Source organism: Colletotrichum tamarilloi (assembly GCF_030869305.1).
Source record: "Colletotrichum tamarilloi strain Tom-12 chromosome Unknown Scaffold_21.1, whole genome shotgun sequence".
Lineage (NCBI taxonomy): Eukaryota > Fungi > Ascomycota > Sordariomycetes > Glomerellales > Glomerellaceae > Colletotrichum > Colletotrichum tamarilloi.
In genome coordinates this window covers 241,713-262,585 of record NW_026849404.1, presented here as the reverse complement: position 1 = coordinate 262,585, position 20,873 = coordinate 241,713, and the positions used below count along the sequence as shown (strand labels likewise).

General features: G+C 53.8%; 5 protein-coding genes across 5 annotated transcripts; 4 read left to right on the top strand and 1 right to left on the bottom strand.

The window, feature by feature from the left end:
* Positions 1-851: 851 nt before the first annotated feature.
* On the top strand, positions 852-1,646 carry CTAM01_07087 (short chain dehydrogenase/reductase SDR; the record flags this gene model as incomplete). The annotated part of the gene is made up of 1 exon (XM_060523112.1): positions 852-1,646. The coding sequence occupies one exon, from the start codon at positions 852-854 to the stop codon at positions 1,644-1,646; it is 795 nt and encodes a 264-aa protein (XP_060382243.1).
* Positions 1,647-3,203: 1,557 nt separating this feature from the next.
* On the bottom strand, positions 3,204-6,566 carry CTAM01_07086 (uncharacterized protein; the record flags this gene model as incomplete). Its single annotated transcript, XM_060523111.1, has 1 exon — positions 3,204-6,566. The coding sequence occupies one exon, from the start codon at positions 6,564-6,566 to the stop codon at positions 3,204-3,206; it is 3,363 nt and encodes a 1,120-aa protein (XP_060382242.1).
* A 3,279-nt stretch (positions 6,567-9,845) lies between these two features.
* Positions 9,846-11,373, top strand: CTAM01_07085 (ADP,ATP carrier protein; the record flags this gene model as incomplete). The annotated part of the gene is made up of 4 exons (XM_060523110.1): positions 9,846-9,887; positions 10,191-10,212; positions 10,331-10,407; positions 10,564-11,373. 4 exons carry the CDS (start codon positions 9,846-9,848, stop codon positions 11,371-11,373), a joined length of 951 nt encoding a protein of 316 aa, XP_060382241.1.
* Positions 11,374-12,269: 896 nt separating this feature from the next.
* CTAM01_07084 (uncharacterized protein) lies at positions 12,270-12,803 on the top strand (the record flags this gene model as incomplete). Its single annotated transcript, XM_060523109.1, has 2 exons — positions 12,270-12,683; positions 12,756-12,803. The coding sequence occupies 2 exons, from the start codon at positions 12,270-12,272 to the stop codon at positions 12,801-12,803; spliced, it is 462 nt and encodes a 153-aa protein (XP_060382240.1).
* A 7,067-nt stretch (positions 12,804-19,870) lies between these two features.
* On the top strand, positions 19,871-20,873 carry CTAM01_07083 (extracellular serine-rich protein; the record flags this gene model as incomplete). Its single annotated transcript, XM_060523108.1, has 3 exons — positions 19,871-19,919; positions 20,012-20,351; positions 20,573-20,873. The coding sequence occupies 3 exons, from the start codon at positions 19,871-19,873 to the stop codon at positions 20,871-20,873; spliced, it is 690 nt and encodes a 229-aa protein (XP_060382239.1).

Genomic DNA, 20,873 nt, shown 5'->3' with positions numbered 1-20,873 from the left:
CCAAGACTGCCGCAGAACAAAGATTCGTCCTCACGGCCCTCGCTTACTTGCTTTCTCTAAGATGTTAGCCGTGATGTCTTCGTACTACGAATACGTATCCATATCGACTAAGACTTGCAAATCGCCGCCCCAGTTTCGCCCCTGAGTTGGTCTTGGCGCTGGCGCAGCAATTCTAATGACTCTGTGATTTCTCGTTTTCGCCCCTAAGGAGTCTACTCTGTATGATCTGTCGATGCGCGCGGAGATTGGCACAACGCCGGGCCATCCCGTTCCCTTCCATTGCGACTGACCATGCATGATGCCCCATGGCACGGGTAGAACTACATCCACTCCGGCCTCGACAGTGACATCCGGCACACGTCTCCGGTCGGGTCTCCACATTTACCGGGCTCATCGCCGGAGCCCCATCGGATGTCCCGTTCACTACCTCCTTTCGAGAAGTAGATGAACGTCTCTCAAGCACCATACGGCCCAAAGCCACCTTTACTCAGCCAACGTTAACATCTTGTGTAAGATTGGATCATATGGTCGCTGACGACTGATCCTTTATGCAGGTTGCATTTAGGCAATATAGACGTGATCTCACCCGGAGCTTACTGAGAATTTCGTATTACCAATCCATCTTAAATCTCGCCAGTTGACTTCAGCTATCTCCTAATAACTTTGGCCTCTTATAGAGGCTAATGGGTCTTCATATGATGGTGGTTTTTCGGAATGCTGAAGTCGTGAGATGACCCAAGCCACGAAAACCGCGTACAATACGCATCGTCTAGACAGAAGCAAGGAGTAGTCATTCACGCAGCAAACCAAACCTACCCCCCTCCTTACTTCCGTCACGAGTGAAAAAAGCCATGCCAACATACGTAGTCACCGGCGCCAGAGCCGGCATCGGCTTGGAATACATCAACCAACTAAGCAAATCCCCCTCTAACACAGTCATCGCCCTCGTCCGCTCCACCGCCCCTTCCACAGACCTCTCGGCCCTCGAAGCCATCCAATCCTCCAGCACCGCCACGACGCACATTCTCGAATGCGACGTCTCCTCCGAGGCATCCATCGCCGCGCTCCCCGGCCGGCTGTCAGCAGCCCTGCAAGAGAGCCACGAGACGCCGGCTAAAGTGGACTTTCTCATCAACAACGCCGCGACGCTGCAATTTGCGCACCAGACGAGCTTGACGCTTGATAAGGCAGGGCTGGACGTGCACATAGAGACCAACGTCCTCGGCCCGGCGAGGATGGTGCAGGTCTTGCTACCCTTCCTGACAGCCGAGGGCGATAGCGAGAAGGACGGTGTGGATGCTGCTGGCGAGGGCGCGGAGAGGATCGCCGCGGTCGTCGCCAACATCACCTCCGGCGCGGGCAGCCTGAGCTGGACCAGCGACGGCCGCGTCGGGATGCTGGCGGGCTACTCCATCAGCAAGGCGGCGCTGAACATGCTGACGGTGCATCAGGCGCGGGAGTTAAGGGGCCAGGGGATCGTCGCGGTGGCTATCGATCCGGGTCATGTCAAGACTGATTCTGGTGGGCCTGGGGCGACGGTTGAGGTGGAGGACAGTGCGGGGGGTATATTGGATCTGCTAGCTGGGCTCAAGAGCGCTGATGGCGGGAAGTTCTTTTTGTATAATGGGACGTCTGTCCCGTGGTAGGCCTTTTGTGATCTTTGCACAGGAAGCTGGAGAATGGCTTCTCCTGAGACTTGACCTGCTATCTCATTTTCAGTGATTTCACTATTATATCCTACTCTGGATATATGAGCAACCGAGAAGTTTGTGGAAGGTTTAAGTGGCATTCTCGGTCTGGATCTATAACATATTTACTGTGATTCTCGAGAGGGATGGTCATCGACCTGGTTATTTCTACATGGTAATGGAGAATACTATGTTTTATCTTCAATCTGCCTTTTGGAGAAAATGGCCTCAGATTTTTGGAAGACAATAGGCCTGTTTACTCCACTCAATATTTATAGAGAAAGTCATTCAGAGACGTGCTATCGAAATTTCAATCATGCGTCCTAAAAGCTTAATGTCTTGAATTCTTACTGACTCGTTCCTTAAGACTAACGGTTACCACTTCAAAATTCAGCAGATTTGTTGCACCTTCCCTTATAATAAAAAATAGATACGTTATGGAAATTGTGCTAGAGAAACCGGGACCTACAGTACAATTCGTTAATCGTCCCCCTATTCTAGTTATTAAATTCTTCTCGTATTCTTTATAAGCTTCGTTTCTATTATTTAAAGTAATTATTCTAGGATAGACAATATTTAAGGATAAGATAAAAGAGAACCACTGGACAGATTTCGATTATATAAACTTCACTCGGGACATCTAATTCCATTCATATCATATATCAAAAGCCAATTTGAAATACGTAGGCACCTCTACCGTCCTCGAACGGAAGATACTGAGAAGAAGTTGAGTAGGTAAGCAGGGAGGAAGGAAACGTCCCTGATTCGTTTCCTTCCACCACGACCCGAATACACACTTGAATACACACCCGAATACACACCCGGATACACCACAACCGAAACCCATATAGACCCCCTCAACTCCATTCCCGTCACCAGCCAGCAGGCGCCCCCTTAGGGGTCAGGTCAAAACTGGCTGGGTGGTGGAGTGGTTGAAGTCCACGAACAGCCTATTCGGTGAAGGCTTTGAGAGTTCCCATGTTCGAGTCCCAGCATGTGCACCCAGAGATGTAGCCCCCATTCGCCACCGGGGGGGTGAACTCTTTTGTAGTTTTGATATCTCTTTTTTTTTGAACCCTCGGTATATAGCAACTCGTACAAGCACTCGCACAATTTCCTCAGTACTGCTTTCCCACCGCGCAAATGCCCGCCGTGCCTTCCTCGGCAAGGCCATGATGAATAGGAGTTAAGAAGGAGAGAAGACGAAGCCACCCGGTTGAGTACGCGGAATCCAGACACATACGTCAGTCTTGTGTGACACCATCTATGCCCACGTGCCTCTCTTCCTTACAAGTCACATCACAAATTGTTAAATGTTAAGGACCATTGAATTAACTGGCTTAGCCACACTTGGGCTGCTTGGTAACATTATCATACGAAAGTAGACGCTAAGGGCTACTCAGAGTATCCTACACACTTCTTCTCAAAGGGGGCCGGTTCTAGGCCCCCGACATACAACTCGCAAAGAAAATAACCCTCCAATCAACGAAGCTTGCGTGCGATGCGCGGCAGCTTCTAGTTCCTCGTGCCCACGCGTCGTCTCCTTGTTGAAGAGGTTATATCTGCGTCGCCCGCCAACTCATCAACGTCGTCTTCCGCCATTGGTGTATCTTCACCTGTAGCGACGCTAGCCGGCCTCGTGTTCCCAGAGTTCGAGGGAGCTTGACCTGTGCGCTCCTTCTCCGCGTTACGGAGCTCTCCTATAATCTTCTCGACCTCCATAGACATCATCCTTGTAGAACGCACCACGGCGTCCTCGTCAACCTCATACCCCACTACGTCAGCCCCATCCGCAGCACTGCCGCCCTTCATGAAAGCCGGACCGGGCCCGCGACTCGGGTCCAGATTGTACATGATGGCGTTCGAGAACATATGAACAAGCTCTCGTTCGAGCTGAGCGCTGTTGATGATGCTCTTTGGTGGCACCAGATCGTCACTGACTGGCAGAAGAACGGACCCTGTGCCTGGGTCACCGTCTGGCAAGGCCTTGGCGGCCTCAGTAGCTGCTCTGTTGCCATGTGTGATAGCTGCACGAATAGACTTGATGTCTTGCGGCTGAATGATCAGAGTCTTGTAACCAGGGGCGTCTCGCTCTCGAATGGGATTCGCAAATTGGTTTGCAAACCTGTGAGCACCAATCTGATCAAGCGCAGCAGCACTTACACGACCAAACTGGCGTGTCCATAGCACGTGAGTCGGGGCTGTTGGCGGTGCGAGTGGCTCGGTTGGAGTATCCTGACGTTTGCGCTTATGAGCAAGCCGGGATGACACACTACTAGGTGTAATCATGTTGCGCCGACTTGGCACGCTTTCGTCAGCAGTTGTATCGCCCGTGTCATCTTGCGGTTTCGGTGTCGCTCTAGGAGTAACTCTAGGAGTGGCGTTCTCGTCCTTAATTCTGGGCGCCAGCTCATGGTGATCCATCGATAACTCGTCAGTTTGTGACGTGACTGACTGACTTCGTCGCGTACCCGCAACCGAAGGTGTGCTGTCGGCACGGACCTTGTGCGCGCTGCGTGGGGGTCGGCCTCGGCCTCTAGGGCCGGGAGTCTTGGTCTCTGACTTCGGCACTGGAATGGGTACGGGTGTCGGCTTGGGACTGGGCTTTCGCGGTGCTTGTGTAGGTGTAGGCGCAGGCGGCAACGGCGCAACTTGCTGCACAGGACTCAGTGGTTCAAAGGCGGGACTAGCAACCTCCTTGTCTGATGCACCCGGCCGAGGGGTCGAAGGCGTAGAAGTCACGGTCCACTTAGTTCCGGAGCCAGTAAGAAGGAAGCTGGGAGGCGCTGTGATAGGCGTCTGTGGCAGTGGAATAGGGGTGTTCGCGGCCCGTTGTGCCGGAGGTGCAGCAGCAGCAGCAGCAGCAACTTGCGAAACCAGGTGAGGAGGAATAGCAGGCCGGGGTTGTTGCTTGTTGAAGGGAGGGCTCACGCGCCTTTGAGCATCATTTGGCTTAGCATTCGGCTGGGATGGCGTAGGGGCTGGGGCCGGAGCTGGCGTAGGGCTGAATTGTTGCTGTGCATAGGGGGAAGGGTGAGGTTGCTGCCATCTTGGAGGAACGACCGTCTGCCCTGAAGCACCAGCGGATGGGGTAGGTGATGCTGCAGCAATAGGTCGTGGCTGCTGAACGGTATGTGGCCGCGCAGAAGGCGTAACTGACGGGCCTGGTGGGCGGCCTCTGCGCGGTAGGTTCCCAGAGCTCTCTGAGGGCTCCTTGGTCGGCGTTGAGTGGGCTGGAGCCACCAACTGTCCCTTTGGCTGAGGCTGAGGCTGAGGTGTCGGGGGTTGGTGATGCTTTTGAGGCTGAGGCTGATTCTGGTTTTTGACTGGTGTCTGAGTCTGGGGTTGAATATGAACGTGAGCCTGAGCCTGAGCCTGACCTTGAGCCTGAGTGTGAGCTTGAGCCTGAGCCTGCGGGTGAGATTGGGCCTGCCCTTGGGGCTGAGGGTGACCTTGGGGTTGAGGGGCTACCAGCACCGGCTGGGGTTGCTGCGAGTATCTCTGTGCCTGATTTGCTTGCATTGGAACATGAGGAGGCTGCGGAGGACCATGGTATTGCCCTGTTGGTTGAGGATACCATTGAGCAGGATGATGTGCCTGATTCGGGGTAGAAGGTGCAGGAGGTGTTGGGGTTTGAGCTGGCATAGGGCGGCCCTGTGGTTGAAGTGCCGGTGCCGCAGGCTGATATGGCTTTTCCCACTTCAGAGTGCCCGGAGTCGAGGGTTGAGCGGGCGTCCCTGGCGTTGGAATCCGAGTTTTGGGTATGTTTTCCGGCCGTGGTGATATTGCCGGCAGAGGGACCGGCGATGTCGACTGACCGGGCCGAACTGGCGGATGCCCAGCACCAGCAGGGGGCTGCAAGACCTGACCGGCACTATTGGGAGGCTTCAGATTTTGATGCTGCTTGGCATCTGGCCCGCTAGCGGGTGCCGTAACCGATGCACCGGCAGCAGACACAGCTTGCGCCGGAGGCACCGTAGGTGATTGCTGAAACGCGCCTGCCGGCGGAGCTACATCTCGTCTTGCTGGCGCAGGCTGTAGGGCCGGTGGTGGAGCTGGCGCAACGGTCGTTGGTGGCCGTGGGAGCGCTTGAGGCTGCAGTGGTACATGTCTCGGAATCGGTACTGGAGTCTGCGTCGGAACGGAGCCTTGTCCGTTCGCAGGCCTGATCGGTCGCGGAGTCTCAACGGGAGGCGTTGGGGTCGATCGCTTGGCTTGATTTTGAGATGCGACCTGGCCGGGCGTGGAATTCAAAGAGGGGACCGGTACAGGTGTCGGGACAGGCTTTGGCGCTGAAGACCCATTTGGTGCGACTGGACGGGGTGTGTTCGCCTTGGCTCGATCGATCGCCTCTTGCGTTTCAAGAATCTTGATATCTCTGGCGAGCGTCTCGATGCGCCGTTCATCTTCCTTGATGTCCCTGACGATATTTTCCTTATATCTTGCATAGAGTCGATCCACCAACGCGGGGAACCTATGTGACTGCTCCTTGACCTCCTTAAGCGTAGGTGGTGGTGGATGACTGAGCTTGCGTTTCTTCAATGTTGGCGACGCGCCATCGGCCTTATCGGTCGTCGCATTCTCGATCCTCAACTCTTCCTGCAGCAGGTGCAGGAAGAGTTGTCGAAGCGCATCCGGGCTCAGTCGTTTAGCATCGTATGTCTTGTCATCTTTGATCAACGAGTTGTTGACGAGAAGATCCGAGACCTTGACGAAGGCAGTGGCTTCGACGCCGTGCTTAAGGATGGCTTGGAACAGAAACAAGGACTCGAGAGGAGTGTAGGCGGCCGGATTATTCATGCCCCAAAGCCCACCTCGCCAGTGATCGAGGGAGCCGTCGCGTCTCGGGAGAAGGTGGATGGGCGCCAGGGTCTGCATCTCAGACGTTAGACAAGTGTCATCTTATCAAGACGTCGCAAGGCTGAGAGTCGCGCGTCGCGGGACGTACTGACAGCCTCTATGAGGAGCTCTTGGTGGGCCGAGGCATCTACTTGCACGCGTTCAGGGGTAGGAAGCGGTGGCTATCGGGAGCCACTCGTCGTCGCGCGCAATAGTCGTGTCGTATGGATGGTGTTTTTTCGTCTGCTCGCCGATTTCGGTCACGTGATGCAAGATGTTTGGAGGTGGAATTTTTGCTAGTATTGCTTGCAGGCGGGCCGCTGGGCGGTCGATGAAATTTTTTGTTGGTCGACTGGCAAGGTTTGGAGAGAAGATGGGGAATTGAGAACGGAATCTGGAGTACGCGGCGGGCGGGACGAACCAAGGACGCAGTGCCGCAGTGCAGGACAGCGTATCAGCTTGGAGGCAGGCGAGGCTGAGGTTTTGGGTCGTATCACGTGGTTTTGGTGTACATCCGGGGATCATGCTTGGCCGCAGCTTTAGTCAAGCATCCAATGACAATGGTACCTGTCCGTCAAGGTTCCATGCTCTCAGCGACGTGCAGCCAGTCCGATGCAGATAAGAATGAGGCGCCAAGGCATCAGTGAAAGGCAGGGGGAAGGTGCACAGGGAGAGAAGACCGGGGCTGCTTGCGGCCCGCCAGCGCTTCTGTTAGCCTCAGGTCGTATTAGCCAGAAAACGGAGACCGGTCCAGGAAACTGCAGGCTCGAAGCCGGACTTGAAGAAAGCGTGGCAATTGGCAACTGGCAAGCACGGCGTCGTCTTGTCGGTGGTGAGGCGGGCAGGCTGCAGGAGTGAATGTACCTGTCCCCTGTTTCCTCGTTTCCTTAGTCAGACCGATCGGTCCCGTTAATTTTTTTTCTCCTTCACGGTTCCCCATGTCAAAATAGGAGAAAGCTGAGCTGGCAGAGAAGCAATCCACATGGAAGCATTCCGTCCAATCGTCTCCATCAATCCCTCTTCCCGGTCTCCCGGTCTCCCGGCCTCCCGTTATTGGGGCCCCGAAGCTTGCGGAATCGTATCCTAGCCCGAATGTTCTCCTCGTCGAAGACTTTGGTACCGCCGGCTCCATCTGGGAAACATTCTCAGCTATGCGGCGTATCTGATGGTCCAAGTGAAAGAAGGCCTTGCAGCATTCAGGTTGCGCGCAAACGTCTCAGTGTAACAGAGCTGGCAGCTTCCCAGACCGGCCTCGCCGCCCTGAGTTTGAGATGCTGCCGGTACGAGTAAGGACGCTGTGACGTCTGTTCGAAGATACTTGAAGTTCGGTACTTTCTTCGAGATGACAACATCGCCTCTCAGCCACCATCCGGGCTTGTTGCATGTGTCCAGCCATTGTCCATTCTCTGCCGGCGAGTTTAGCGCTCCAGCTGAACTAACAAGAGGCAATTGCTTCAGGTACGCAGTCGAGACGCAGGGCATGCTAATAAAAGGAGAACTATATCAACTATCAATTGCACATACTACGTAAGGGCCAAAGAGGCGAAAACGCATGCCTCTCTCCCTTATCAAGGATGGCGAAAATTTATATTGGCTGTCGTGGGCCGTATCCATAGATCTGCCCCGTCATTTCCAAACGGCGCTTCTGTCGAGCCTGTACGAATCGAATCAAATGTAAACAAAGCTCTTCTCAGAACCCTGACCCGAGAGCCGCTTGCCCAGCCTTGGGCATGTGAGTGTCCCATTTGCGGTTCAGGACTGCTCAGTACCGATGCTACTGTACACGAGCATGTCACTCTCTCTGCCTAGTCTGCCGAGAGGGTACGCGTGAGAAAAGTTTGAGAAGAGGATGCGCACTGGGAGACCTGCCAGATTCGCTGAATTGACCCGAAGCAAGCGAAGGCCTTGACTCGGCCGGGCCAGGCATGCCCCTGGATTCTGGAGCCAGTGAATTGCGTCTCTTTCTTTTTTTAAGCTCGGCTGTCTGGGACGGTGGATGCAGGTCGATTGGCGGATTGCGAATTGCGAATGAGCATTAGTGGCGGCGGCTCAAAGGAGCTGACAAGCACACAAGCAAGAGACCCCCCGAGCTTACGCTGTATGTATGTGGACAGTAGAGGTGCCCGGCCCAGTTAACCAAGCTGGGCGGCTTGGCACCGGGACATGGAGGCAATGCTCGGGATGAAGGGGGATTTTGATGCCACGGGGCCGGATGAGATATCCATCGGTAATGTCTGGTTGCCATAGCAGGCTGAAGATGGCTTCTAGGCCTCAGGTTCCCGGGCTGGCAGCAGAAGCAGCGAGGATACCACTTGGTAGTGATGCTTTACCATACCATAGCCATATCGCGGATGCTGATGACGATGTTTCTGGAACAAGAAACATGGGATAACTTGAGTAGCCTCCAGATGGACAACGAGGCTTGGAATGAAATCTCATTAGAACAAAGGCCAGGCCGTCCAGCCCGTATGCTCTTCCGCACCCTTTGCCTAGCCCAAGTCGGGCACCTTGATGCCATCGACTCTGCCGATGTGGTGCTAGAAACTCGTATGCATGCCCCTATTGTTTGCAATACCATAGCCAATATTGGGAACATCGCAATGGGATCTTGAGTCTGGAGCTTTGGCTCTCAGTGACAGACTCTCCCCAGAGTTCCTGGCTAGTGAGCACTAACGACCTGAAGTCTGGCGGGCGATGCTGCCGTCCAGCTTCCCGACGACAAGCGTAGGCAAGAAACATTGGCCGCGGAGTCCCCGTGCAAATCTCGGGGTGAACCGGTATCTCAATTCCATGGCAAACTAGCGCTTCGGCCTGAGGCCACTAGATTTGGCCTGAGTTGCCGGGCCAAAGAAAAACTTCGCCTTTGCTGCTGGCCTGCACCTTCCCACAGTGAAGTTTGGGGTTGGAGCAGCGGAAGGGGGCGACTCCACCCGCGCCTGCCCAGTGCCCACCCATGGAAGGGAAAGAGGACACCTGCACCAGAGCCACCAAGTGCACTTTCCCTACCAAGTCTGGAGGGCCAGCAAAGAGAAGGAGAAGGAGGGACCCGCTCTTGTCCACTTCTCACGCACCCTGAGCCCGGCCTGGGGTGGTCGGTGCTCCTTTCTTAGCGCGGCCCGGAAAGATTCGCTCAAAAGCTGTTCCTTCTTCGGCCACCCTGCAGGAATTTTTTTTTCCCTCCCTCAAACCTGCTGCCGTCGGAGCACTTAAATTCTCTCGACTCGCTCTTCCGTCTTCTCATCCCCTTCTACTCCTCCGTCCATCTCCGCTCATTCTTTTCTCTGAGGTTGATCTTTTGAGAAGAAACCCACAGCCAAGATGTCTGTTCCTGTCGAAAAGCAGAAGGTCCTGGGCATGCCGGTAAGCTACTACTCATTCTTCCCTTCATTGTTATCCGAGGCTGCGGGAAAAAATGCACCTCACCGGCGACGTCGCTTCCTTCCATCATCGGTCTACCATCAATGGCCATAGCATCCAGCTATGGATTCCATCGAGACATTGCGAGTCTCAATCTGATGAATAGGATTTTACGCGACAATGGTTTGCTGTACAGCTTATCGTCGCTGATGGAACGAACAACGTCGCTGGAGCTGGTCTACCTTGACCTGCCTTCGGATATCTATCAATTTCAAGATGAATCAATTTGCTAACTCAATCTCACAGCCCTTCGTGGCCGACTTCCTTAGTACGTTGCACAACCCATTTCGATATCGGCACTTGCCATCGATCAGTTTTCCGACCTCGGCGAGCTGATCCCGGTACCGCAATAACAACAATGAACAATCACTAACAGTTTCCTACAGTGGGAGGTGTCTCCGCCGCTGTCTCCAAGACTGCCGCCGCTCCCATTGAGCGTATCAAGCTTCTCATCCAGAACCAGGTTAGTAAACATGGCTGCTCAATCAATTTGGACAGCTAGCCGGCCAAGGTCGGACCGGGTCACCCCGGTCGAAAAAGTTATCCAAGATGACACGTGACCTTGGCCATCTTCGCTGCTAGTATATTGTCAATCGAACCGCATCTAACAGCCTCCCAGGATGAGATGCTTAAGCAGGGTCGTCTTGACCGCAAGTACGACGGTATCGCCGACTGCTTCCGCCGTACCGCCGCCGATGAGGGTGTCATGTCTCTGTGGCGTGGTAACACTGCCAACGTCATCCGTTACTTCCCTACCCAGGCCCTGAACTTCGCTTTCCGCGACAAGTTCAAGCAGATGTTCGGCTTCAAGAAGGAGCGTGACGGATACGCCTGGTGGATGGCTGGTAACCTGGCCTCCGGTGGTGCTGCCGGTGCCACTTCCCTGCTCTTCGTCTACTCCCTCGACTACGCCCGTACCCGTCTTGCCAACGACGCCAAGTCCGCCAAGAAGGGTGGTGAGCGCCAGTTCAACGGTCTCGTTGACGTCTACCGCAAGACCCTCGCCTCTGACGGTATTGCCGGTCTCTACCGTGGTTTCATGCCCTCCGTTGCTGGTATCGTCGTCTACCGTGGTCTGTACTTCGGCATGTACGATTCCATCAAGCCCGTCGTCCTTACCGGTAACCTCGCCAACAACTTCCTTGCCTCTTTCGCCCTTGGATGGCTCGTCACCACCGGTGCCGGTATCGCCTCTTACCCCCTTGACACCATTCGTCGTCGCATGATGATGACCTCTGGTGAGGCCGTCAAGTACAAGTCTTCTTTCGACGCTGGCAAGCAGATCATCGCCAAGGAGGGTGTTAAGTCTCTCTTCAAGGGTGCCGGTGCCAACATTCTCCGTGGTGTTGCCGGTGCTGGTGTCCTGTCCATCTACGACCAGCTCCAGGTCCTGCTCTTCGGCAAGGCCTTCAAGGGTGGCTCTGGCTAAATGCCTTTGACACTTCTTCGTGTATAAACTCTTCACTGGTGGCGGGTTGGGCAGTTGGCGAATACCCGGGCTGTGGGGATTCGTTACTGGTTAGGATCAGATGAGGAATCGGTTGACAAAATGGGGAAGATGGATGTTGCGGAGGGGCTTTGGATGCAGGCACCACAAGACGTGGCACGCCTGGATCGGCCAGTCCTTCGTGGTTTAGACTGGCATCGGCAAGGCGTTCTCTTACATGACCTGAAGAGCTTTGCTTGCTACCTAATCCACTGTAATTTGTACACTAAAGCAATTCTCGATTGCACTCGTTCACGCAACACCTGTCCTCGCTGGACTTTACCGGCTTCTGGTCGATCCTGGGGTGGATTTTCCTTGGTATTGCATGACGATAGACTTCCGTGGTACAATAGGAAGATTTCTTTGATTCTACGAATGTTTTCCCATTGACTTTTGTGACATCGTACCAATAATTCGATTCAAATCAATGAATTTAATAATACTGCCTGGTTGTTGTTCGCGGTGCTCTGATTGGCCAATGGAGCTTTTGTCGCTAGTCCGCCCAGACGCGCCTGCACTCCGCAGTGACAGTGACAGTCGCGTCCCGCTCCAAGCTCTAAATATTCCCCCACGTGCTCCCCGCCCTGATCGCCTGATTCCCAGGTCAGATCGAATCTCGCCGTTCAGCAGATGCACCTCTGACATCTGACACCCTGCGTTTACTTGGAGAAGTGGGCTATCACGCCGTCGACACGTGGAATCTCTGTTGCTGTATTCGACACACGCAGTACTACTGATCTGACGCCACCACCTCGGTCTAGCGACTATTTGCTACCTCGATGCGAGCATACCACCAGTCCTGAAGCAACACCCAGCAGCCGAACAGATCAAGGACCAAAATGCCCAGACAAGCAGCAGTACCAGCGAAGCGCGGCCGCCCTGGTAAAACCCAGCAGCCAGCCGCGGGCGCCAAGCGCAAGGCTACGCAGCAGCCGGCACGTAAGAAGTCGGGACCTTTCGAACTCTCCGACAGCGACGCACCAGCATCGCGGGGCCGGCGGGAAGCCCCCGACGATGCAGAGGAGGAAGACGAAGCAGAAGAAGAGGAGGAACAAGACGAAGAGGCTGGGGACGAAGGTCCAGACAATACTATACCTCCCGAGCTGCTGACGCGGCTGCTGCACGAGTTCTTTGAAAAGGACGACACGAGGCTCAGCAAGGACGCGAATCTAGCGGCGGGAAAGTATATGGATATCTTTGTGAGAGAGGCGATCGCGCGGTGTGTGCATGAGAGGCCTGGTGGCTTTCTTGAGGTTAGTGTCTCTTGGATTTCTTGTGTTGCTACGTTTGTAGAGGGAACTTGTTGACTGACTGGGTGATGATAGGTTGAGGATTTGGAAAAGATTGCACCTCAGCTGCTCATGGACTTCTAGCCTGAGAGTCAAAGCTATAGACACGACGACATGATGAGCGATACCCCTCTCTCACACTACACAACAGCCTTCGAAGGGCGAGGAATGTTGGTCAGTCGGGCTTGAAAGACTGTTGGCCTCAGCTCTTGACTGGAAGATGACTTGCGGCGACGAAGCTCTCAGCTCGACACTACCTCATATGTTTCCCTCGATAAAGAACGCTGCCGCTCTGGATATCTCGAGGTGCTTGTCGACCACAAAGTAGACCATAAGCGAAGGGCCAGATCAGCATGACCCAAACATGTCATGACTCGGAAATGAAGTGTGAAGATCGGTGTCATTGTCGACCGAATCCCATAGCATTATTGTCGGATCTGCACAACACAGCGTCGTGATCTTCGTTTCTTCATCAGCCTTGCGGCGGTCATGTCCGTGGAGAAGATGCGAAGAGGTCTTTCCCACTGGTTCCTGCAAAGCCGCGAGAGGTTGATACAGTCTGTCGGGACGGCAACGCTTTTGCTCCGGTCGATGAAGTGGAGCTCAGCACATGCTGTGATGATCAGACATGTGTTTGCTACGATGCAAAGGGAGACTAGGAAACACAGTCATTCTGGCACCAGGCGCATCTGTCCTTTCCTGACGCACTAACAGAATAATGAGTGTCTGGACCGGCCTGCTTGTGCGCGGCGGAACCATGATGTGTTACTACCGCAGCTCGGTCGATCAAGGGAAAGCGGATAAAAATGCCGAAAAACCCGGGAAAGCTATCACAGCGGTAAAACCAAGCACGAACGGTAGTCAACTGCCATTCGAAATTCTTTGTTGCCTCAACATTGTAACTGGGGCGAGGTTCAGACGAAACAACAGGCTAGACGCCAGAGATGTCAAAGGCCCTGGAGTGGGATGGTCTGTCCAGGGGCGAGTGGAAGGGGGGTATGCTACTCAGACGAACAGAAATGGAAGAAAAGTCTGAGAGTAATCGCTTCTCTAACATGGTCTCTCTTACCCGTCGTGCCTGACCATCGGCTAAAATTGCACCATTTCGTTGTTCGAGGATGAGGCTCTTTATGTCTGGTGGGGAGGGGGGGGGGGGGGCCTTCGGACGAAACGCTACGCTGACACACAGTGGACTTGAGGCCATTGTTCGTTCGACTCTGGAATCTGGAACCTGGAACCTCTGTTCTCTCTTTCCCTGGGGTTGAAGTCTCCTCCCAAACAAATGTCCAAGAGACAGGTTTCTAAAGAACGGCGTGACAGGTGGAGAGCCGCCTTCTTACGATCTGAGGCAACTGGTCTGGGGTTGAAACTAGTTGCATGAGGCGGGCCGCTGATCTGCTTTCGACTTTATGGAAAACCAATGATGTCTCGTCTTTCACGAAGGATCTTGAACTGGACGGTCATGGAACGTGGCTTGTGGCTAATACAGTTGCCTTTCCAGTTAATGAAGCTAACTCTAACCTCAAGGACAAGTATAGTAGTACCTGGACTTGATAGTTAGCAGTCAATCATTGTGGGTAGTCAGGCGCATATTTCATATTTATTTATTTATTTATTTATTTTAAAAAAAAAGAAAAAAAGTGTCAATACGGGCGCTCAAATTCGTCAGGAACTATCCTTTGATGTTCACTTCGCGACGACTCTGGTCTTGGTGTTCGTATGATGTAAACGCTCTTGGACACACGTCTTGGCCTCGTGTTGTAAAAGCCAAACCCGAGTTGTCACAACCCTCGAGTTGAAGCACGATAAATATGAGATGGAGAGGTAAAAGTTGTTCTTGGGTTCTGTTCCGCTTCCACTCAAGAAAAAGCCGCTGGTTACCCGCTCGAGGTATGAAGGCGCCATTTGACCCGACGACTTATTGTGTGTTGGGAAATTGCGCGTGACCTTAGTTTCCTGGTTTAGTTGATACCAAAAGCACTGGCTCATACAGTTTAACGGCGCTGATCGCCAAGACTGGCTTCTCGATGAGATTCTCAAGACATGCCGACTTGGGGTTGTTCGATCAGTTGCCAAGTGGCCGGAGACTCGGGTGAAGAGTCTCAGAAGAATTGACAACTTTTCTCCGGTTCTTGGCAGAACCAAAGTGAATGGTATCTTGGGGAGAGTAAAAAAAAAAAAGAAAGTCCCCCGCCTTCGCGATCGGGTCTGTCCTTCTTGATTCCTTCTTTCCCACTAGGATGTAGCCTGTGGGTGTAAGGGCAAAAAGGCTATACCGTCCATTGTGAATGCGAGCAAATGTTCGGAGAAGGCGAGTCGGACTCTGGTGGGAGAGAGGGTCGTGCGTGTTGAAGAAAGGTTTGGCCCAATCTTCCTTCTTTGCCATCAATCACGCAGACTCGGTGCCTTTTTTTTTTTAACCTTGTCTCGCGAAACATGAGTAGTTGAAAATTCTTGGCGATGGGTGCTTGACACAGGTTAGCCCTGGACTCATTGTGGAAAAAGTCTGTTTGTTTGTCTGGGCTGGCCTTGCTTGGCCTGTCGAGGTGTGTGTGATGGATGAGAGAGAATGTGGGAGGGAAGAGGAGACGACCGTTGACAGTCTGGTACTGGTATTGGATCTAGGGTAGGAGCGGCGGCGGTGCATTGGAAAGGAGAGTTCTTCTTTTTCTGGGAGACGGGGGAAAGATGGGATGACGCCAGAAGAGAGAGAGACTAGGAGAGAGAAAAAGATCAGTTCAAACACTGGTTACGGTTTCTGAATAGAGCGAGAATAACCTGTCACTCCATTAATGGGCTGAACTCTCGACAATAACGAACGAAGCGGACTCTGACTTTTTCTGCCCCCAAAGGCCATTGGCTATTATTGGACATCTGTGAACTCGCGAGAGCGGAGTGTGAGAGTGAGATGAGTGTAGAGGGGAGAGCCGTACGAAGTAGAGTGTCATTGAACTGGGGGCTGGTGATTTTCGATTTCACCATTGATCGATACCAGGGCCAGGAAGTGTTTCGTTTCTTCTGGCTTGAGACGGTTGAGTAGTTACCCCGACTGGTTACGTCAACTTGTCAAGGGAGGAAATCGTCACAGTCGTCTAGACGACGAAACGTGCTATACGGCTAGACGGCGGGCGAAAGAGGGACCCTTGTGAGGTATATCAGAAGGGTGGCTATATGGTCCTGGGGACCGATGGCCTCCAGGAGAGGCCGTGTCTTTCCGTGAGGCTTCCCCTGGAATCTTTTTTGAAGGCCAGGCTTTGAGTTTTGAAGCCGGAGGGCACATCATGGCAGGATGCGACTGAATGATCTCCGCGGATAGGTGAAATAGCGGATGGAGAGAGGCCGTTGGCTGGGGTCTGGGAGGGCACGTGGGGAGCAGCAATGAAGAACAAAGATTATGCAGGTGAAGATCCCAGGAAAGCCATGTTCTTCCTAGTTACCGCGAACCGCGAACCGCGGGCTGCGATGAGTAAGGCCAGGTAAAAATTGCAAGTCAGGTGCGAGCCTGAGAGTCACGAGATAGTCAAGACTCAGAAGATCGGAGAAGCCGTTATGGGCGTGGCAAAGGTAGGGAGGGGCATGAAGCCGTGCTCGATTTGGGAATGAAGGAAATGCGGTATTCGATGTGTATGTAGGCATGTGTGTGGTCAGATGACCGGGATATCAGATCTTGGGAAAGCGAATCTTGCGTACCTTTGGCCAAGAATAATCACTTGCCGCGGCTGCTGCTACTACTCGGAGCAGTATCGCCGTTGTCTGAGTGACAGTGCGAGTCAGGGGATGCTCTCCTTTCTTCTTTTTTCCCTTTTCTCCACGGGCTGAAGAGACTCTTCGTAACTCGTTGGCCGCGGGCACGTTCTTCTCAGAGAAGATGGGAGGAAATGGAACGAGAGACATGGCAGGCAAAAACATCAGACGCCAATGTCTCCGTTTTGGGCTTTTGGGGGCGTATCTTCTGTGACGACCGAGGGATGGCCGCAACTGTGGCAGGACTGGGATAGTAACACTTCTTGCTGCTAGGCGAGTCGAGGGTTGTGTGTGCCTTGATCGTTTGGCTTGAGGCTCACAGACCTGATTGGACGATGGGATGAGCACTTGGGAAGTAGTCAACGAGTGTGACAAGCAACGGCGGTACACCGGGACGGGTTGACTAGTCTACTAGCTGGAGTCTTGAGCAGACTTGACAAGGCCAAGGCGAGCCGGGGGCATGGATCGTTTGTTTGCTTTTGGTGGGCGCTTCATTTGGGAATCGGACAATTCTTTTTTAGAGCCCCAGACTGACGGATACTGGAGACCAGGGAGAGAGTGAGACGGTTGGGCAATTAATTTGGCCAGGGCAGAAGGGACGACGTCACGGCAACGGGCAGACTGGCGCATAATTGAGCGGTGCTAAGACTCAAGAGAGAGAGGCTTGGACGCAATGTGGTCCGGGACGAGGACGGAGGACGGACGGGAAGGGTTAGTGAGTCCATGTCATCCATTAACCATTAACCATTATCCATTATGATCCATGATGGAGAACAATCCATGATGGTGCCTGTCTGTCTGTGTAATTTACGCAGTAGATCCATGAAGATGGAAGCGAACACGGAGGAGAGGTGAAGAAAGGGCAAGAGTGAAATGGGTAGTTCCTGGGGGAAACGTCGAGGAACGGAGTGGATGAAACAGGGTACGTCGCGAAAGTGTCAGAGGGCTGAAGGAGAAGGTGAAGCACATCCGAGCGCCAGCCTCTTTTGGCGACCAGCTGGGTCTTTCAACCAATCAGAATGACGTTGAGTCGAATAAAATGGGGAGTAGAGCTGGGGGGTACGGGGATACATAGGTACGGAGATACTTGAGTGTGTCGGGTGGACCGTGCAGAGGGCCTCAACCTTATTTCGGCTTCGACGTCGTCCGACAACTTGAACAAGGTCAAGTCGCTTTTGACACGCGCTACACTTGTCCGTACAGACAGACCACTCCGTACTCTCTCCCCGTGCTTCTCCTCGTCAGTCTCAACTTTTCTCCGCTTCCTGACCCTCAGCCAGTAGTCTAGGGCTATCCCCTCCTCCATCAACCGGGGGGCGTGGGGCCTCGAGGATGCTGGCTTGTCTTGGTCTCGTTGCAGAGTTGCGCCGTACCGCCGCCGGGGTTCACCATTCCTCTCCAGGCTCTCATCAATCATCGATCAATCGAGACTCGTTGCGGACGTCAGGCTGCAGGCACGGATACGGATAGACGAAAATGTGACCGTTGCTTCACAGTCCAGTCTTCATACACACAACCACACGCCACAGACACACTCTCACACACACACTCTCTCTCGTCTGACATGTTGGGTGGTAGGTGTGTGAGTTTTCCTTGAATGCGAGTGCGCTAAAGTCGTGGCTTGTGGTTTGACGGGCAGAACGGGCTGATGTCTTGATGAGATGACTTTTCTTCCCAACAGGTCACAGGACTAGAGGCGGACGAACTGCCGTTACACCTGCTGTTCTTTTCTTGTCTTGTCTGGCCTTGCTCATGCTGTCAAGATCGGTCTGGTCCCAAATCTGACGACGTTGACGTTACAACCCACCACATCGTGAAGCATACCAGAGCATGGGCGTCGAATGCCGCCAACCGCAAATAGGTCGGGTGTCTACGTGCTAAGGCATAGACCGTCCTGGCGTTGACGAAACCCAATTGCCGTCTTTTCCTGTCTCTCGCTCTCTCTCAGCCCTCAGGTTGTCTCCTTTGGTCTCATCCCCGGCCCGTCAATCATCAGTTGACGTTGAACATGCCGCGGCGTGGCGTGGCGTAGTGCGCCCAACGATCCATCCGCAACTACGACTACGTGTATCTTAGTCCAAGGTCTAAGCAACTCCAACCATGCTGCGTACCCTTCGGATCAACGTATCCAGATCCCTTCATTTCTTTCCATGAAAGATGTCGGAGGAGGAGAAGGATCGGCTAGAACGGCTTCCACCAATCCTTACTGGACTCTTATCCTTCCGCGCGTCTTGGCTTGGGTTTTCCCCGTACTACTTGCTCCATGATCCATCATCCATCCACGCTTCTGACAAGTCTGACGACGAGTAACAAGGGCTCCCTACACGGCACCTTGCGGCAAATCCATCTTATTAGCTACTACTGGGTGGTATAAGCCAGATTGGCCTGCATGTCCAGTCTGCCAAGCTTTGAGAAAAGAATCCACCGACGGCGACAGAGAGCAGCAAGCAAGTGCAAAGCAAGGCTTTTCCTCTCTCTATCTCCCAATACCAGAGAAGACAGGCAATCTCCTGCAAGGTCGGGTCTTGATGTGTTTCTGCTTGTCCTGGGCTGCACTCAACAAGCCCATCATTGACCTATCCTCAGGTCCCTATGCACACAATTTGAGCAGACAAGAGACATACATAGTACGGCGGGTATGCAGGGTAAGGCTCTCATACCCATGGCCCGGCTGTGATGGTCAAAACGTGTTTCAACCACTGCTGCATCAGCCTCCCTCACACACCCCTGGCTTTTTCCTACCTCCTCGCAATGGCAAATCGCACACACGATGCTGCCAATGGTCCCCTTCGCCTCGCTTCAAGTCCTCGCCTCCACCACTCGACCCCCAGTGCAGCACTACCACACGTTCCAGAGGCCCTGCCCACCCATGCCTCATCCCTTCGCCTTGTCGCCTTACCCCCCTGTCGGCTGTACACAACTGATGTCGCGCCGTCGGGGGTGGGCATCATTCTGGTTGTCACGGTTGTTCAGATGCAAGACGACAACCCCAGGCACCACCTTGAGGCTAGGAAGGCCGCCCGAGCAGGGGTCTGAGGGTCCCTTGTTCTGGCATCTCGTCGTCGAGACGTGCGACACAAATTCTTGGGACGATCCCGAAGGTTGCTTAAATTCATGCCGTTCCCTCGCACCCCCCTCCCTTTCGAGTTCCCTTCTTCTTTTAGAATTTCCATCATTGACAACTTCTTCGAGGCGGGATTTCCTATTTGCTTCTCTTTTCTTATTCTTCCGTTTACGTTTAATTTTGTTCAACTTCTTCCAGAGGCTAGTCCTACCAAGAGCGCGAGTCGCCAATTTCTTCGAATATCTCCAACTTTTTAGTAGTCACTCTCTCGACTCCGTCTTTTCGACAACCACCTATTCACGACACTATTTTCTCGGACTCTTAAGAAAACTCGAAATTCAAGATGCATATCTCAGCTATGGTTGTTTCGGCTTTGGCCGCTGTCGCTTCGGGTAAGCTTTCACGCGAGGAACCGAGAAGAGAGAGAGAGAATGAGAGAGAGGCATGGCACAGGACAGTCGACTAACACGCAAATTCCACACAGCCGTCGATGTCCAGGTCGTCTCCGTCGCCTCGACGAACAACACGCTCAAGTTCTTCCCCGAGAAGATCAACGCGCCCGTCGGCTCAATGGTCCAGTTCCAGTTCCGCGGCGGCAACCACTCCGTCGTCCAGTCCACCTTTGACAACCCGTGCATCCCCATCTCCAACGTCAACACCTCGGCAAAGGGCGTCTACTCTGGCTACCAGCCCGTCGCCGCCTCCGCCGCCAAGGGCCAGATCCCCGTCTTCACCGTCATGGTCAACTCCACCACGCCCATGTGGCTCTACTGCTCCCAGGGCAAGCACTGCCAGAACGGCATGGTAATGGTCATCAACGAGAAGTGAGTTTACTCCTTAATTGCGCTTTGCGCTGCATTTCCTCTAGTTTCGGTATTCCCCTGGTTGGCGTGCGTTGTTTGGTGGCTGCACCCTGTTTCAGCTTTCAGACGATGACACCAGACGCATGAACACCACCCTCAACCTCCCTTCCACGTCACACCCCTAAAACACAAGCAAACTCGGGAATGACACATTTATGCTAACCTCTTATTCTCCAAAACAGCACCAAGGCAAACGCAACCCGTTCCATTGAGAACTACGCAAAGGCCGCAAAGAACGTTGCCCAGGCCCAGATCCCCGGCGGTGGCGCGGCCGGCGGCTCCAACGGCGGCGGCTCCGCCTCCCCCACTGGCGGTGCCGGCAGCGGCTCCGGCAACGGTGGCTCCGGTTCCGGCAATGGCGGCTCCAACAGCGGCGGCGGCTCCTCTGCCACCCCGTCGTCTCCCCCCACTGCCGGCGCCGTCTCCCTCAGCGCACCCGGCACCTTTTTGCTCGCTCTTGGCGCTGCCTTCTTGCTCATGTAA